A 14,913-nucleotide genomic window follows, 5' to 3' on the forward strand; every position below is an offset into this window, starting at 1 on the left:
CAAACCAAGTCAGAACAAGAGCGAAAGATAGAGGTATGATATTAAGGAAAAGGCAAAGAATTCATAGAAGGTTCCTGGTGTGTATATGAACCCAATGCTTGACAGGAAACATCTTGCTATTGAGATGTGAAATAGATACCATGATAATTAAAATGTTCTCTTTCAAGTACATATCAAATATTCTTTAAAAGCTTCTGGAAGTAATTAGGTAACAGAAAACTTTGCCCAGAAGTGACTTTGTCAACCGGTAGATGCTTTTGTGTGATGACTGTGATAAGAATCTTCTGATGGGATGCTTTCCTGCATCTGGTGCTGAGGCTGGGAAAGCCAACAGGATTATATTTGTCTTGGGAGTCAGATAATTCACAGTGCAAAGAAGTTTCTAGGTTTGCCCTTTTCCTGCTACATGGTGGTATTTCAGAAAACCCACAAAGACTCTTCACACCATGACTTGTGAAAGTAGCTACTTATTCCCTTTAGTGCTTTTTCTTTTGATCTGAATGGCATTTTGCCTTCAAATCTCTCTCCTGAGGAGATGTGGTGATTTCTGGGTACAGGTTAGTTGCTGTGAGCTGCTATGGAAGGGGTGTGACTGGCATGTGGGGGGGCATGGGGGATGCTGCCACATACTGGACAATTCTGCTGCAGAGAACTGCTAAGGGAAAAATGCTAATAGGGCTGAAGCAGGCTTCCCCAGAATGATGCTCCCACACAGTTTGTATTAAGAAGGGCATGATACTACCTATCTGTCATGCTGTGCTAGCCACTGAAATGGCTGAAGTGTGTGGATTATTTAAGCCCAGGAGCCCAAGTCCAGCCTGGGCAACACAGGGAGACCTGAGCAGATGTAGCATAGGGAGGTTTCATATTATACAAATCTCTCTCAACTATGCCATATTCTCTACATTCATTTCTCAACACATACCCTATGTTACCAAGAATGAAAACATACCTTATCTTCCTGAACCATCATTTCCAAGACACTCCGATTATTGACAGCAGCAATTTTGATAATTTTCATACTTTCTTAAGATAAAAATTGCCATGAGTGAGCTAAGGAGAGACAAACAGAGGGGAGTGTACTCACCTCTGAAACAGGACCTGGCTGTATGCATCCAGGACGTGGGCATGGGTGTGGAGAAGAATGGTGTTGTAGCCCACTAATGCCACCATCATGATCAACATTTTTAGCTCGTAGTTCACCCTCAGGAAAACAGAGCAGGAGATCAAGCCCAGAACGCAGCTGTATATGAAGTACTGGGACAGGAAAACAAGACAAGCATTTAGGGTCACTAGAAACTGACAAGTTAAATCTGGGGCACTGACAAACAGGTATCGTCAGCATGAAAGTTGGCTGAGGGGACAGGTGCACATCTCCACCCTCTGACGTGATGGTTCATACCTGCGTGTGTTTTTCATGCGATTCTGAAATATCCTGGCATCACAAAAAACAAACAAACAAACAACCCTACACTGGCCAAACACTTCAGAAAAAAAATCAAAACTACCAACTGAAGACACGTTATACACAAATGTCATTAATTTCTTGAAAATGAACATAGTGTGACACTGTGCACATTTACGGAATTTTTTAGAAATGGTATTAGGGAGAATCTTTCTTGGGCTTGTCAACTTGTTAATTCATGAAAGGATTTAAATCACTGCAGATATCTCCATTAAAAGCTCCAGACTGCCAGACATTTTATTAAGCAAGAAATTCTATGTCAGAGTAGAGCCTCTCTAAATCAGGATTTAGGTTAAGACCTTGGACTCAGGTGAGCCATGGGGACCCTTGGAGTTGGACAGGTGCCATAAGGATGCTGGTACACTGCATCTCAGATCACAGGAAGCTATAGGCCACTTCCTTGCCAGTCTCTCCTCTATCATAGGTAGGCAGGTGTTGGACAGCCCTGGATTCAGCTCTACTCCCTTCACTTACTATCAGCTGAGTGATGTTTGGCTAGTGACATAAGTGTCAATATATCAGCATCTTCATTGTATAATGAAAGTCATGACATTATTCTTACAGGTCACTGTAAGAACAGATGTAGAAAGCTCAGAATCTGAGCCCTGCATCTAAGACAGATGTGCAAAAGACAGATGTGCCACTCACAAACTCATGCCTCACGCTAAGCCATTCCCAGGAGGCTAAATGGAAGGTTACTGATGTTAGCTCATAAGTTCTGCTCTCACAGAAGATGAAAAGTTGGAAAAAAGTTGCAGTGTCCATAGAGCAAGGTTCCACTTCATAACAAGGGAACTCAGTTGAGTGGAGGCATTGTGCAGGCATTAGTGCAGGCCCTTTACTTTGGAGAACTTGCATCTCACATCTGTTTTCAAAGCAGCCAGCAATTGCAATCAGATGATACAACTGAGTCGTTCTAGCAGAAGTTACAGTTTGCCTTGTGTGGATGCCTGACAGCCACTCCATACTAAGGGTGCCAGTATCTTATGAGATAATGAGTGTTGTAATCGTAAACTGTTCACTAATAATCACTCAATGTCGGTTCTCCACTGCTCTGACCCTCCACAGGAAATAGAGACAAAGGGCCATGATGAGATTATTCAGGCCAGTGTGGCCAAAGAAATTAAGAGAAATGTGAACACTCCGGTAGTGACGCCTTCCTCTCCTCATGGTGGCTTTCTCAACATTAGCCCTGATGACATCTTATGTAAGTAGTTAAGTAAACCTCAGGGGCCTTCAAGGACTCATGGATAGAACACGCATTTGCACCGTCTTTCTGAGGCTAGCTCCCCTGTGTGGACCAACATCTCTGTCCCAGGAGACCTGATCAGAATGTTGGTAGTAATTTGACAGAATTAATTAGGTTCATTAGAATCTAACAGAATGTGGCCTTGCACCAAACTGTTTGATTTGTTTGTTTTTTTTTTTTTTTAAACTGGCTCTTTTTAGTACTGGTAAGCAACCATTGCATTTTTTTTTCAAAAGTATTAAAGCATAATAGGTTGGAAATTAAATAAAGCAAACAAAATGAAAATATAGGTTTTACAAAAAGAGTACTGACTTAAAGCCTGGTGATTCTTTGCTGAGGGGACACAAGGACCCCAAGCTGCTCTTCAGAACGGTGAGGCAAGGTGCCCACCTGGGTCTCCCAGCCAATGCCATTCCCTCAGCGTCTCATGATTGGGCAAGGAAGGAAGTCCTACATATTCCTTTCGACCCCTCAAAGGAGTGATGAAAATCATGCCAACTACCTCAGAGAAGTCACGTGGAGACTACACACAACAACACAGAGAACTCAGGTACATCATACATAATAACAAGAGTTCAGATCAGTGCCCGGCCCAAGCAGAGCTACATAAAATTTATGTTTTTGACATAGGGATATTACAATTTTGTCATTGTGTGTAAAGACTTTGTAGTCTTCATAAATTGTAATTTTTAAAAGGGGTCTATTGCTGTTTTAGGAACATTACTGGTTAGCAGCATCTGATGTGAAAACGAGAAGTATAGAACCCACACACATACAAACAAGAGTGTCTAATGGTCCCCAGCACCCATAGTTAGCCAATACTGGAAATCATCTCTACATGTCTTTCCATGCTTCCTATATGTTTTATAGTAGATTTTTTTTCAAAATTGTGATCATATTTTTTTTTTGGAATGGTTTTAAGTAACTTTTTTAAAAAGCAATTTACTCTGAATGTATGTTACTGAACATTCTTCAAACATCTTATTTAAAGGCTGAGTTTAATTTTATTATGTGGTTGCAACAAAATGAATTTTGAAAAATTGTGTTTTTCGACTTTCCTTTATTTTCCTTTCTTATTATGAAAACACTTGGACCAAAACCATGTGGGTAAACTTTACAATCTTTAAAATTAATTTTCAAACAGCCTTTCAGTGTAAAGAGTCCATGTGCTTTTATATTTAAAGTAGTAAATATTGTAACAAAGTAAGTTATTACTGTAAATTTTTGTAATTGTTACAGTTATTATTAGGAAGAGTTATGTCATGACCAGTAATAAGTGGGACTCTTCCCCAGTCTTAGATGTCCTGTATGGGGTTAGAGATTTGTGGTCTCATGAACACTCACACATAGTTTCCCTGATGCTCTCGTGGGTGGATCTGCTAAGCCATGGTACTTCCCGGATCTTCAGGGCCTCTTGAGCTCCTGAGTCCAATGTGTGGTTTGTGTATAGGTAGGACGTGCCAGTGTGGGGCTCCTTGACCAGAACCTGCTGTCTGAGGGCTTATGATTGGAATGAAAAGCTAAGTTGAGCATGTCTGAGACTGAGGGCCTTGCATTGCTTAGGCTGATGTCACAGGTGAACAGAAAAGCACCAGTGGGTGGGACTGTCTTACCGGGAGGAAAAACAAGCTTCTGGCATGGAGAATCGCTGCCTGGTTTTCCGAGACAGAAAAGTTTGCATTTGATGTATTGGCAGTCGAAAGGGCTGTCTCCTCAGAGTCACTCAGGAAAAACTGCAAAGAGAAACGGTGCTTTTTGTTCAATATGTAATAATATGAGTATTATTACATAATGAACAGAATAAGGAGAAGGTGAGAATCATTTATTAATGACTGTGTTTCTTATATGAAGTCAGTGGATGGTTTAGGGCCTCTGTACATCTAGTAATTACAGCTCTCAATTTCTCCTTCTTGACATTTTGGGATGTTCTATTCAATAAGTAAATAACCACTACAGCACTACATCTTCAATACAGAAACACCAAAGCTTCCAGATCGCTGTTGATGAGAACAGAAGCAACTGAATCAAATGTTTAAGTTGAAATGCACAGTACAGGAAGGTCTGCTAAGCTCACATCATCCCAAACATAGATATTCAAACTTCACTCACAAAATGAGAGGCACAGCACCGTCTTCAGTCCTTGCCGTCTTGATTCAACATTCAATGAGTTAATAGACTAAAAAAAGGCAATTGCCTACAGCCAAATTTGCATACAGCCACATTTACATACCGCCACATTTGCATGCATTATCTGTAAGCATTTATGAGATGGGTAAGGGGATGGATGTTCCCATGGCTCTTGGTAAGACAGGTAGAATTAACAATGAACATCCAGAGCAGCCTCCAGAAGCAAATGACCAACTTGCTTGGAAGGCAGGACAAAACCACCCCCTCCCTCTCCTAGACAAGCTGTAGTAGGGACTGCTGCAGTTACCACTGATTAGTCTTCTGCCATGTGACTGGAGATCATAGACAAAATCTGGAAAGATAAGCTAGAAATTCCTTACTCTCAAGAGCTTCTCTTTCCAGGTTATGTGTTCAGCATAGGGTTAAGTATTAGCATTCAAGATTGGCATATAAACCTTTCCTGGACTTTTTCCATGGTTGCTGTGTTTGTGTTTACCAGTTTACATTCCTTGACGATACAATTTTTGTCAGCTATCTAGATGATTTCACTCAAGCAGATAAGGTGCTTATTTACTTGATGCTAATTTGAGTGGCATGTCTCCAACAATGGTGCCAGGTATAGTGTTTTTTTATCTATTATAGTAACATGCATATTGAAAAGTCAGTGAAACACAGATGTCTTTATCTGCTGCTAAATAATCTGTATCAAGATTCACAATCTCTAGTTGACCTATAGTCCTGCTAATTCTTTGGAAAAATTATAACAAGAAGAAAACAGAATGAAGAAATTATGTGGCATACACTGTACTCTAAAACACTGCAGACTTTGACTTCATCAATCCCAAGTGCAATTAATGTAAACTCTGAAGGATGTAGAAAGAAAAAATCCAAAACAAAACAAAACAAAACAAAAAAAACAAACAAAAAAAAAAAAAAAAAACCAGAGCCCTTTTATGTTGGGGAAATACCACCAAGTCTAGTTATAGGAACCCAGAACTTTAAAATAATTAACAAAAACTTCTTGATTATATCACCATGGAGACCAAGCATAAGAAAGATGAGGTGCTATGTTCATGTTGTGTGGGTAGCAGCAGTCTCTTTGAAGCCCATGTCCTTGCCAGGATGCTATACATAAGTACAATACTATGAGTTTGAAACTCCGTAGAAAACGGGGTTTTGGAGCTGGCTCCACAGTTACGAGCATTAGCTGCTCTGGCAGAAGACCTAGGCTTGGTTCCTAGAGATGTACAACTGTCCATAGCTCCAGTCCCAGGGGATCTGATACCCTCTCCTGGCCTCAGTGGGCACTGCATGCATGTGGTACACATATACACATGAAATAAAAATAAATCTTAAAAAAAAAATCAGTAGAAAATGCCAATCACTGCACACAAGAGTGCTTCCTGACCTCTGTTAACTTCCCAGTATTTATGTGTCCCCAAAGAAACACGCTTTCCTAGTCCCTGTCCCTCATTCTTCCCCGTTAAGCCACCCCACTTCTCATCGAGTCTTAACGATGCCATGAATACTGGTTCCCCCCCCCCAAACTTTGTTCTTCCCAGCAATTTAATCTCAATCAGAAGCATGTTTAGGAGTACTGTTAAGTGTGGACACAGGATTTGACATGGTGATCTGTGCCTGGTGATGTCATTAGAAGTCCAGCTTGTTTGCTGTCCTACTTCAGTTAACTCTTGCCTGCGTGAGACACAAGTTTATGTTTGATTTACTCATAACAGATCTCCTGGAAGTTTCTCAGAAATGAATGTGGGCACCTGATACCATCACTACAGGGTTAGTGTCAACGGTGGCAGGGATGTCTGGCTTTCTGTTAAACATTTTTTTCTTTGAGATTATAATATCATTTCTCCCTTCTCTTTTCTCTCCCCACATCTCCTTTCTCCTTTTTTTTCCATTGATCATCCAGCTTTTACATGTGGCTGAAAACTCAAGCAGAACAAAATAAGCCATTTGTAATTTGCTAACAAAATGTTATATTTGAAAAAAAAATGGAGAACTATTATTTTCCTCCACTCTCAGTCGAGATAGTTAGCATCACACAGAAGAATATGGGACACTTAAAATCCTGGGGACATCTATGGGTTCATTTCATATACAACTCACCTGGACATGCCTGGAGCTACTGAAATGCAGACTTGGAAAAATCACACATGAAGAGAAACCTATGCAAAGCTCCCACGTACCCTCCCCTTTCCACAGTCAGGGTCAGGCAGGAAGACACAGGCACAATGGTGTGTGCAGGCAAACAGTATGCAGGGAGAATGGCTTTTGGCTGCACCCCAGTGGGAGATGGCACTTCCCCCAAGCTGCAGCAAGGAAGAGAAAGCCCATCTCTTACTACCACACCCTCTGGCATCCATTCTATTCTGTCCACTCTGCTCCAAGGAGCCCAGTGCTGCCTGGGCGCCACTTGCTGAGGAAGGCTTGTCTCCATAAATCCAGGAGCAATCACAGGCAACACCCACAGGGCAAGTCCTTCTGTGACTAATAAAAACTCGTGGTAAAGCTCTGTGCCCACTTAGGAAAAACTGCTGTGTTTTTGTATACAAGGCCGGCTTCTGCAGCACTTTATGTATGATATCGCTATGAAATAACCACACGAAGCCTTGCACACGAAAGGGCTAGCGGAGGGCCAATAAACAAGGATGGTGTCCCTCCCACCTGCAAGAAAGGAGTGTGTTGTCTCCTCCTCTCTGTGATGGACAGGAGAGGCAAGGAAGCTATGCAGCCCCATCCTTATCCTCCCAAAGGTTGCTTGGCATGGGTACAGGATTACATTTCCTTTTTCTCATTCAACTCCTTTCTTGTCCATCAGCTTTGCATGTGTCTGCTGTTTCTCCCCTCACCTGCCCATATGTCCCTTTCAAGTTGAGAAGAAAAACACTGCGATACTCATTTCTGGTACTGAAGGTAAATTTGTTCTGTCTAAATGGATCATAGTCACGATGGAGAAATGTTTCTCTCAAAATGCTCTCGAATACTTCACGATTAAACTGTCTGCCAATCATTATTAGTTATCCTACATGGGACACAAGTGGTTTCCAAATCAAATGTTTCCCAGTTACAATCTTTTACATAAAAGTAGTTGATAAATCTTGGTTGGGTAAGGTCAAACTGAGTTTTACAAAAAGAAATGGTTTGTTTTATAAAGGGTTGGTGTGTATTTATCTCATTATTAATTAGCTACTCATGTGCTCATTAAGGACTAGTGAACGACTACTCCATATGAAGAATACACTCCCTCCAATGAAGACCTCATCAAAGAGATAGCACCTCCATGTTAGTTGTTGCATTAATCACAACAACCACCTTACTTGTTACTACTAATGGATGAATAAAGAAAATGTAACAACACAAAGGCAGTATGTAGTTTTAGGGGATGCTGTCATGGATGAATCTGGAGGATAGCATGTTAAGTGAAACAAGCCAAGTACAGACAAAATTTCTGTCATGAACTCACGTTTGTGGAGTCACAAAAGTTGACCTGACACAGATAGAATAACTGTTACCAAGGGCAAGAAGGTCAGGAAATGGTCAAAGGATAAAAAAAAGTCACAGTTGTGTAGGATGCTTACGTCTGGAGCTCCAACTCATGGTAGAAGAACACAGTATTGTGCATATTGAAACTCAGCTAAGAGTAGATTTTAGTCTATACATAGCATAGACTCACACACCCTCTGACTCTCATACACAAACACACACGCTCACATTCACTTGCATTCAGTGAGTAGAGCAGGTGCTGGACACCCTAAACTCTTTACTCACAGCAATTATTTTACTTATATCTGCATACCAAAACATCATGTTCTGCACTTCATATTTATATAATAAAAAGGAAGAACTTACTAGTTATTTTAAAGACAGTGTCTCATGTAGCCCAACCAAGCCTTGAACTTACTGTGTAGCCAAGGATGACCTTGAGCTTCTGATCCCTCTGTCTCCACGCCACACTAGATGTGTTTATCATCATGTTTGGATCATGCAGATGTGGGGATTGACTCCAGGAGCTTCTGAATGCTAGGTAAGCACAGTAGCTTGAAACTCACTGTTGAGTGTGTGGCTATCTTATTAAGTGTTGAGTATCTATAGCTGGCATGTGGTGCTGTTGGCCAGTGAAGGCCAGTTTTGTGGAAAGGTGTCAGCTCACCGATTCTCTGACCACAGGGGTGAACACAGAAGCAGGGCGAGGAGGACCTGCAGTAGCTGTCCCATTTGTAGGGTAACTGAACATACCCTTGTGACCATACAAACAACCCAGAACTACAGCCACCACAGCCTGCTGTCCTCCCTAGGCTATTCCTCTGCCTGTGCCTCCATGGTGGACTTAGCTTCCGACTTAGCTGCTCTTACAGATTTAATCAACCAAGCTGCTTCAAGCTTTCTACAGCATGCTCTCCTGGGCACTTGATGCTGGTCAGCGGGACTAACGCACAGATACATGTTCCAAGCTGAACACAAGGAGCCAATTTTAAGAATCACAGATCTTCCTGTAGACCCCAGGCAGTGACCCTTGATTGCCTCTCTGCAATTTGCTCCCAGAAGTCCTCTGGGTGAAGGAGGGGGAGGAAAAGCAAGAAGAACTGGCTGAGGGGGCTCCAAGATCATTTCTAGGTGTGTAAAAACAGCTGGTGAAGCCATGTCTCCCATGCAGCTGGATACTGTCCTCCTGACCCCCCCCCCCCATGTTGTCTTGCCTCCTCAGTGTTTCTTCCTACCTGCTCCTGACTTCCCATGCTGTCCTCCCCACCCCAACCCTGTTTAGGATGATTTGCTGATTGCATTGCCTAGCTCTCACTTTCCATTGTGAACTCTTGGGAGCCACAGCACATCTTGGGTTCTCAGTATCTAACAATGCTTAAGTCACACTAGACATTTGTATACATCATTTTTTTTGTTGTTTAGAATCAACACTTTCTACATTGTGGGAATATTAAATAATTTATTATTAATACCTTATGTCTAATTTGTTACCACATCCTTTCTCTATGCTTCTGGGAAGAAAAAATTGTTAAAAATATTGCCATTTTCCCCCAGCCACTAGTGCAATATATACTATGCAGAAGTATGTTCTGATGATGATTATACTGGCTAGTTTTTAAGGTAACGATACAAGATAGTCATCAAAGAGGAGGGAGCCTCAATAGGAAGAAATGCCTCCATGAGATTGGGTGATAGGTAAGCCTGTATGCATTTTCTTAATCAGTTATTGATTGATGGGGGATGTTCCAGCCCATTGTGGGAGTTGCAATCAGTGCAAGCAGTGAAAAAACAAGCCAGTAAGCTTCGCCCCTCCATGGTCTCCATCCGAATCAGCTCCTGCCTCCAAATTCCTGATCTGTTTGAGTTCCTTTGCTGACTTCCTTCTGTGATGAACTGTGATGTGGGGATGTAAGAAAAATAAACCTTTCATTCCTAAGAAGGTTTGGTCATGGTGTTTCAGACTACGATGACGAAGACGACGATGATGGCTTGAAGGGACTAAGTACAATAATGGACCAAGTGTTCCTCTGGAGAAAAACAAGTAATGATAATATGCAAATGAAAAGAGTGGCCATGGTTCTATGGTTATAGAACCAGGGTACCACCTTAGGCTTGGTGAGAACATGGGCTTATTGCTCTTAGAGTTCCCATGACAGATGTTTTAGTACTCAAATTTTGAGATGTGGAGATGGAACCTGTGACCTGTAATGAAAACCTTTTCTACCATCACAGTCTATGAAGAACTGGTATTTGCAGTTAGATCTCAGCCTGCAGGGCAGCACCTGTGGCTAGCTGTCCTCACCTAGATGCTATCTTTCTTGGTGGTATCCTGATTGCCTGCCCTGTTACTTTGATAGCTACTGAGCAGTCACCAAAAGATGGGACATGGAAAACTACTCCACAAAGCCACCTTCTCATACAGTGGCCTGTGCAAAGCATCTCTGTCCTTAGACAGATGGCAGCAACTGTTGGAGGCTGGGTTCAATGAGCAGGAAGCAATTGGTATCACAAAGACATTGTGGATAAATTCCCAAAACTGCAAAACTCAGGCTGGAGAGATAGTTCATCAATCAAGAGCATTGGCTGTTATTCCAGACAACACAGGCTTGATCCCCAGAACCCACTCAGTCACTAACAACCGTCCCTCTGTAACTCCAATTCCAGGGGATCTGATGCTCTCTTCTGGCCTCTGCAGGCACCATACATGCATGTGGTGGGTAGACATACACACAAACAGAAACACCCATACATATAACAAACCAAACCAAACCAAATCAAACCAGATTAAACCAGCCAGTCAGCCAGCCAGCCAGCCTGCCAACCAACTGGCCAACCAACCAACCAGCCAAGTAACCAACCAACCAACCAACCAACCAACCAACCCACCCCCCCACCCCCACCCCACCCCACAAGGCAGACCACACAGGAAAGGCTTTGTCCATTGTGAACTCTGACCCAGCCCAGGGGCTCACCATGTTGAACACAGCCATGATTAGTATGATGGCTGTGGTGACAATTGTGAGGGAGATCCGTGGCCATGGGCGGTTGGCAATGATGCCTGATGATTTCAGAAGCCACACGAGAGAAGCAGAGGCTTTCTTGCTGCATTGCTGCAGAGAAAGAGAAAGAAGAAACACACTGATGTTTAGTGTATTCTCTAAGCATAAAACAATGGCGACTAAAACTGCAAGAGAAACCAACATTTTCCAGGTTAAACTAATGGGTTTTGTCCCTCCTTGAGGACCCATACCAAGTCATGACCTTATTAAAATTATGTTGGCTGTCAAATTAAGAACAAATTAAGCATCTATGACAAAGGTATGCTTCTATTGTGTGTCTTTTCAGATAGTCCAGAAATTATGATTTTAGGTAATTTTGGCAGAGGGAAAACTGTTAGTTAATTGAGTCACTTTGGGGGATGTACCAAATGGTTGTCTCATATGAGATAATAACTAGAAATTCAGTTGAATTACGGAGAAAACAGATCAACATGTCTCCCATTTTACTGCAGCAGCAGTTAGTCCTAAGAACAGAAGACCAAGAGTGTGCACTCAGTTTGCTGACTGAATCTACATATTATATACAGCGGTGAGTGTCTTCCTATTGTGCTATTGGAGCTTCATTTTTCCACAGAGTTCTCTCTCTCTTTTTGGCAAAATACGGGCATTTATTCAGGAAAAATATATAGTTCAAAGTCTTAGAAAAATAATAATTTGTCTATTAAATATAATCATAATTGCTCAAAAATAATTTGGCTAAAGTTATCAAAGTAATCTATAATTCATCAAGGATTATTTATTAAGATGACTTTGCAAAAGTTTCTTAGTCTCTTTGCTCTTTTTCTATACTTTTTAATTTTTTTTTTTTTGCTTTTACATCCAACCAAAGCTCTTAGCAGCCCCTCCCCACCCCCCAATCCACTCCTTCTCCTCTGTTCTCTTCAGATCTGGGAGTGCTTCCCATGCATGCCAGCCAACCATGGTGTATCAAGTTGCAGTGAGAGTAGGCACCTCCTCTTCTTTTAAAGCTGGATGAGGGAATCTTGTAGGAGGAAAGGGTCCCCAAAGCAGCCAACAGACTCATAGGCAGCCCCTGCTCCCATGGTTAGGAGTCCCACAAAAGGATCAAGCTACATAGCCATAACATATATGCAGAGTGCCTAGGTCCTATGCAGGCTCTCTGGTTGGCTATTCAGTCTCTGTGTGCCCCTAGGAGCTCAGGTCAGTTGGTTCTGTGGGTTTTCTTTGATGACCTTGGCCCCACTGGCTCCCACAATTCTTCCTCCCTATCTTCTGCAGGATTTCCTACAGCCTAATGTGTTTGGCTGTGGATCTCTGCACCTGTTTCCATTAGTTGCTGGCTAAAGCCTCTTTGACGATAGTTGCACTGCTATTCGTGCCTAGCCCAAATGTCATCAGAGAAGTTCTCGTTTAAAAATATATTTCAAACATTCCTCTTTCTTTCTCTGAGATCCACTGATCTTCGCCATCTGATCTGTGTGACCACAGACTAGGAACTATCCATCGGAGCCTGCTGGGTACCTTAGTGAGTACACAACCAAACAATACCAATGACTTCCTCCCCTGCAATCCATGAGTAGTCAGCACTCCCTCTTGGGTCTGTGAATGACAGCTGGGAGATAAAGTCACATAGGGCCAGTGTATGCAGCCACAGCTGCTTGAAGCCATGATTGAGCTTCCTATACCACCTCTCCTCATGTTTTGGCTCTCAAATTCTTTCTTTCCGCTCTTCCACAAATGCCCTGTCTAGGGAAGAGCACCACGAGCAGCCATTTGGTTCTGCATGGACGTTTGAAAGGCGACTGTGGGGAGGAGGGGAAGATGAGGATGGGTGGAGGGGAGTTAGAGAGCATGTGACTGCAGTGATCAAAATACCTTTTAATTTTTTAAATTATATTTGTTTATTTTATGTGTGTGCATATGTGGAGGTCAGAGGTCAAAGGACAACTTACAAGAGAGAATTAGTTCCCATCTACCACTGTGTGGGTTCTGGGGGATTGAACTTATGCATCAGACTTGGTGGCAAGCACCTTTACCCACTTAGCCAAGTGTCTTTACTTACCAAGCCATCTTCTTGCCCTCTAGTTTCCATGATTTTGACTGTTCTGAACACCTTGAATATGTGTGGTCACACAATTGTCCCGGTGACTGGTTTATTTCACTCAAATTATTCCCCAAGGGTCATCATGCTGTAGATGTTCCCTCTTCATCAAGGCAGAGTAAAATCTCATTGTAAGTTCATATTTTACTTTATTTATTGAAGTAGATGTGGGATGCGTCCACACCATGGTCCAGTGAACATGGCTACAGAAGCTCTCTTGCTACAAGAAGGACTCAATTGTCATAAGAATGAAAGCCGGGATTCCCTCACCATTTTCCAGGGACTCTGCACTGTTCTATGCTGCCTCACGGCTGCTCTGCCATCCAATTCTCAATGGAGGCACCACTGAGTCTCACCCCAGTCTAGGTCAGAGGGTAGAGCACAGAGAGTTCTATCCAGGACTGAGTCACATGGTCACATGAGGATTGTGCCCTTTATCTAATATGGCAGGCAGTATCTTAAGGATTCTCCAAAGAATCTCTAGGGAGATAGGATTCAACCTTCCTCATAGACGCTAGTCCCAAGGTAAAGGCCTCCAGAAAGCATAAAACTACCCCCAAGTTTATATAGCGGTTGTCCTGGTTCAATCGAACTAAAACCCAATGTGAGTTAACCCCCACTGGCACTGACAAACAGCACTTACATTTCTCTACCTACGCCATATGCTCTTTTTGAATTCCTCCTAAAATACTGTTGACATTAGCAGGGTAATATGTTGAATGTCAACACAACTATCAAATAAGGTTGATGCTGAATGAGAGGCTGATAGAGTGTAAAAGACCAGTCAGCAGCATCTATGCAATTCCCCACAGCTGTGAGGCTTTCTGGACGTGAATTACAATTTTCTGTCTCCGTTCGTTCACCCACCTCCTCGGCCTTTCAGAGACTTAAACACCAGGCACTGGAAAGGAGCTCACAAGTATCTACTTTTCTCTTTATTTCAATGAAGAAAACACTGGCATTTCTCACCAGCTTCTTTGTGACCTGGGGTCTGTTTCAGTTTTCTTCAGATGACATCAGTAAATCAATTCTTCCCCCTCCCCTTACTCTTTACTATGGCCCCCACCCCGCCCACAGTCCCTGACGTAAACGCCCAAGAATGTTAGTCTGCAGCACATGAGGCTTTCACAGTTGATGAAGACTGCATTGGGCTCACTCCTTGGGGAGATTTCCCAAGGCAGTTTCCTGAGACTCTGGTGCCGAGCTGGAGTCATGCTGATTGGCTGCAGTTCAGTCTGGCTGGTGCAGGAGCCAGGTTAACTGGTCTGTACAGGGCCACCTGCTCCAGCACACAGGGAGCCAGATCTGTACTTCACATTTTGATCAAACAACAGGGCTTTAACAGGGGTTGGCAATGTCTTTGAACCTGCTACCTGATATGGTGGCCCTTAACTCTCAGAACATACAAGATGTTAAAGGTTGTGTAATGGATACTACGTCTAATGGTGGTAAT

The 14,913-nt window shown here is 42.5% G+C and overlaps 1 protein-coding gene across 2 annotated transcripts in view; it reads right to left on the bottom strand.

Annotated features, from left to right (window-relative positions):
• Window positions 1–14,913, bottom strand: part of Adcy2 (adenylate cyclase 2) — a 339,930-nt gene that overhangs the window by 41,444 nt on the left and 283,573 nt on the right. For both annotated transcript variants that reach the window (XM_051182639.1, XM_051182638.1), the window contains exons 16-18: window positions 11,312–11,449; window positions 4,328–4,447; window positions 1,088–1,257 (exon numbers count right to left, since the gene is read on the bottom strand). In XM_051182639.1, the coding sequence (XP_051038596.1) occupies window positions 1,088–1,257; window positions 4,328–4,447; window positions 11,312–11,449 (428 nt within the window). The remainder of the gene's footprint in view (window positions 1–1,087; window positions 1,258–4,327; window positions 4,448–11,311; window positions 11,450–14,913) is intronic.

This window comes from Phodopus roborovskii, unplaced genomic scaffold (assembly GCF_943737965.1).
Source record: "Phodopus roborovskii unplaced genomic scaffold, PHOROB, whole genome shotgun sequence".
In the NCBI taxonomy this organism is placed as follows: Eukaryota; Metazoa; Chordata; class Mammalia; order Rodentia; family Cricetidae; genus Phodopus; species Phodopus roborovskii.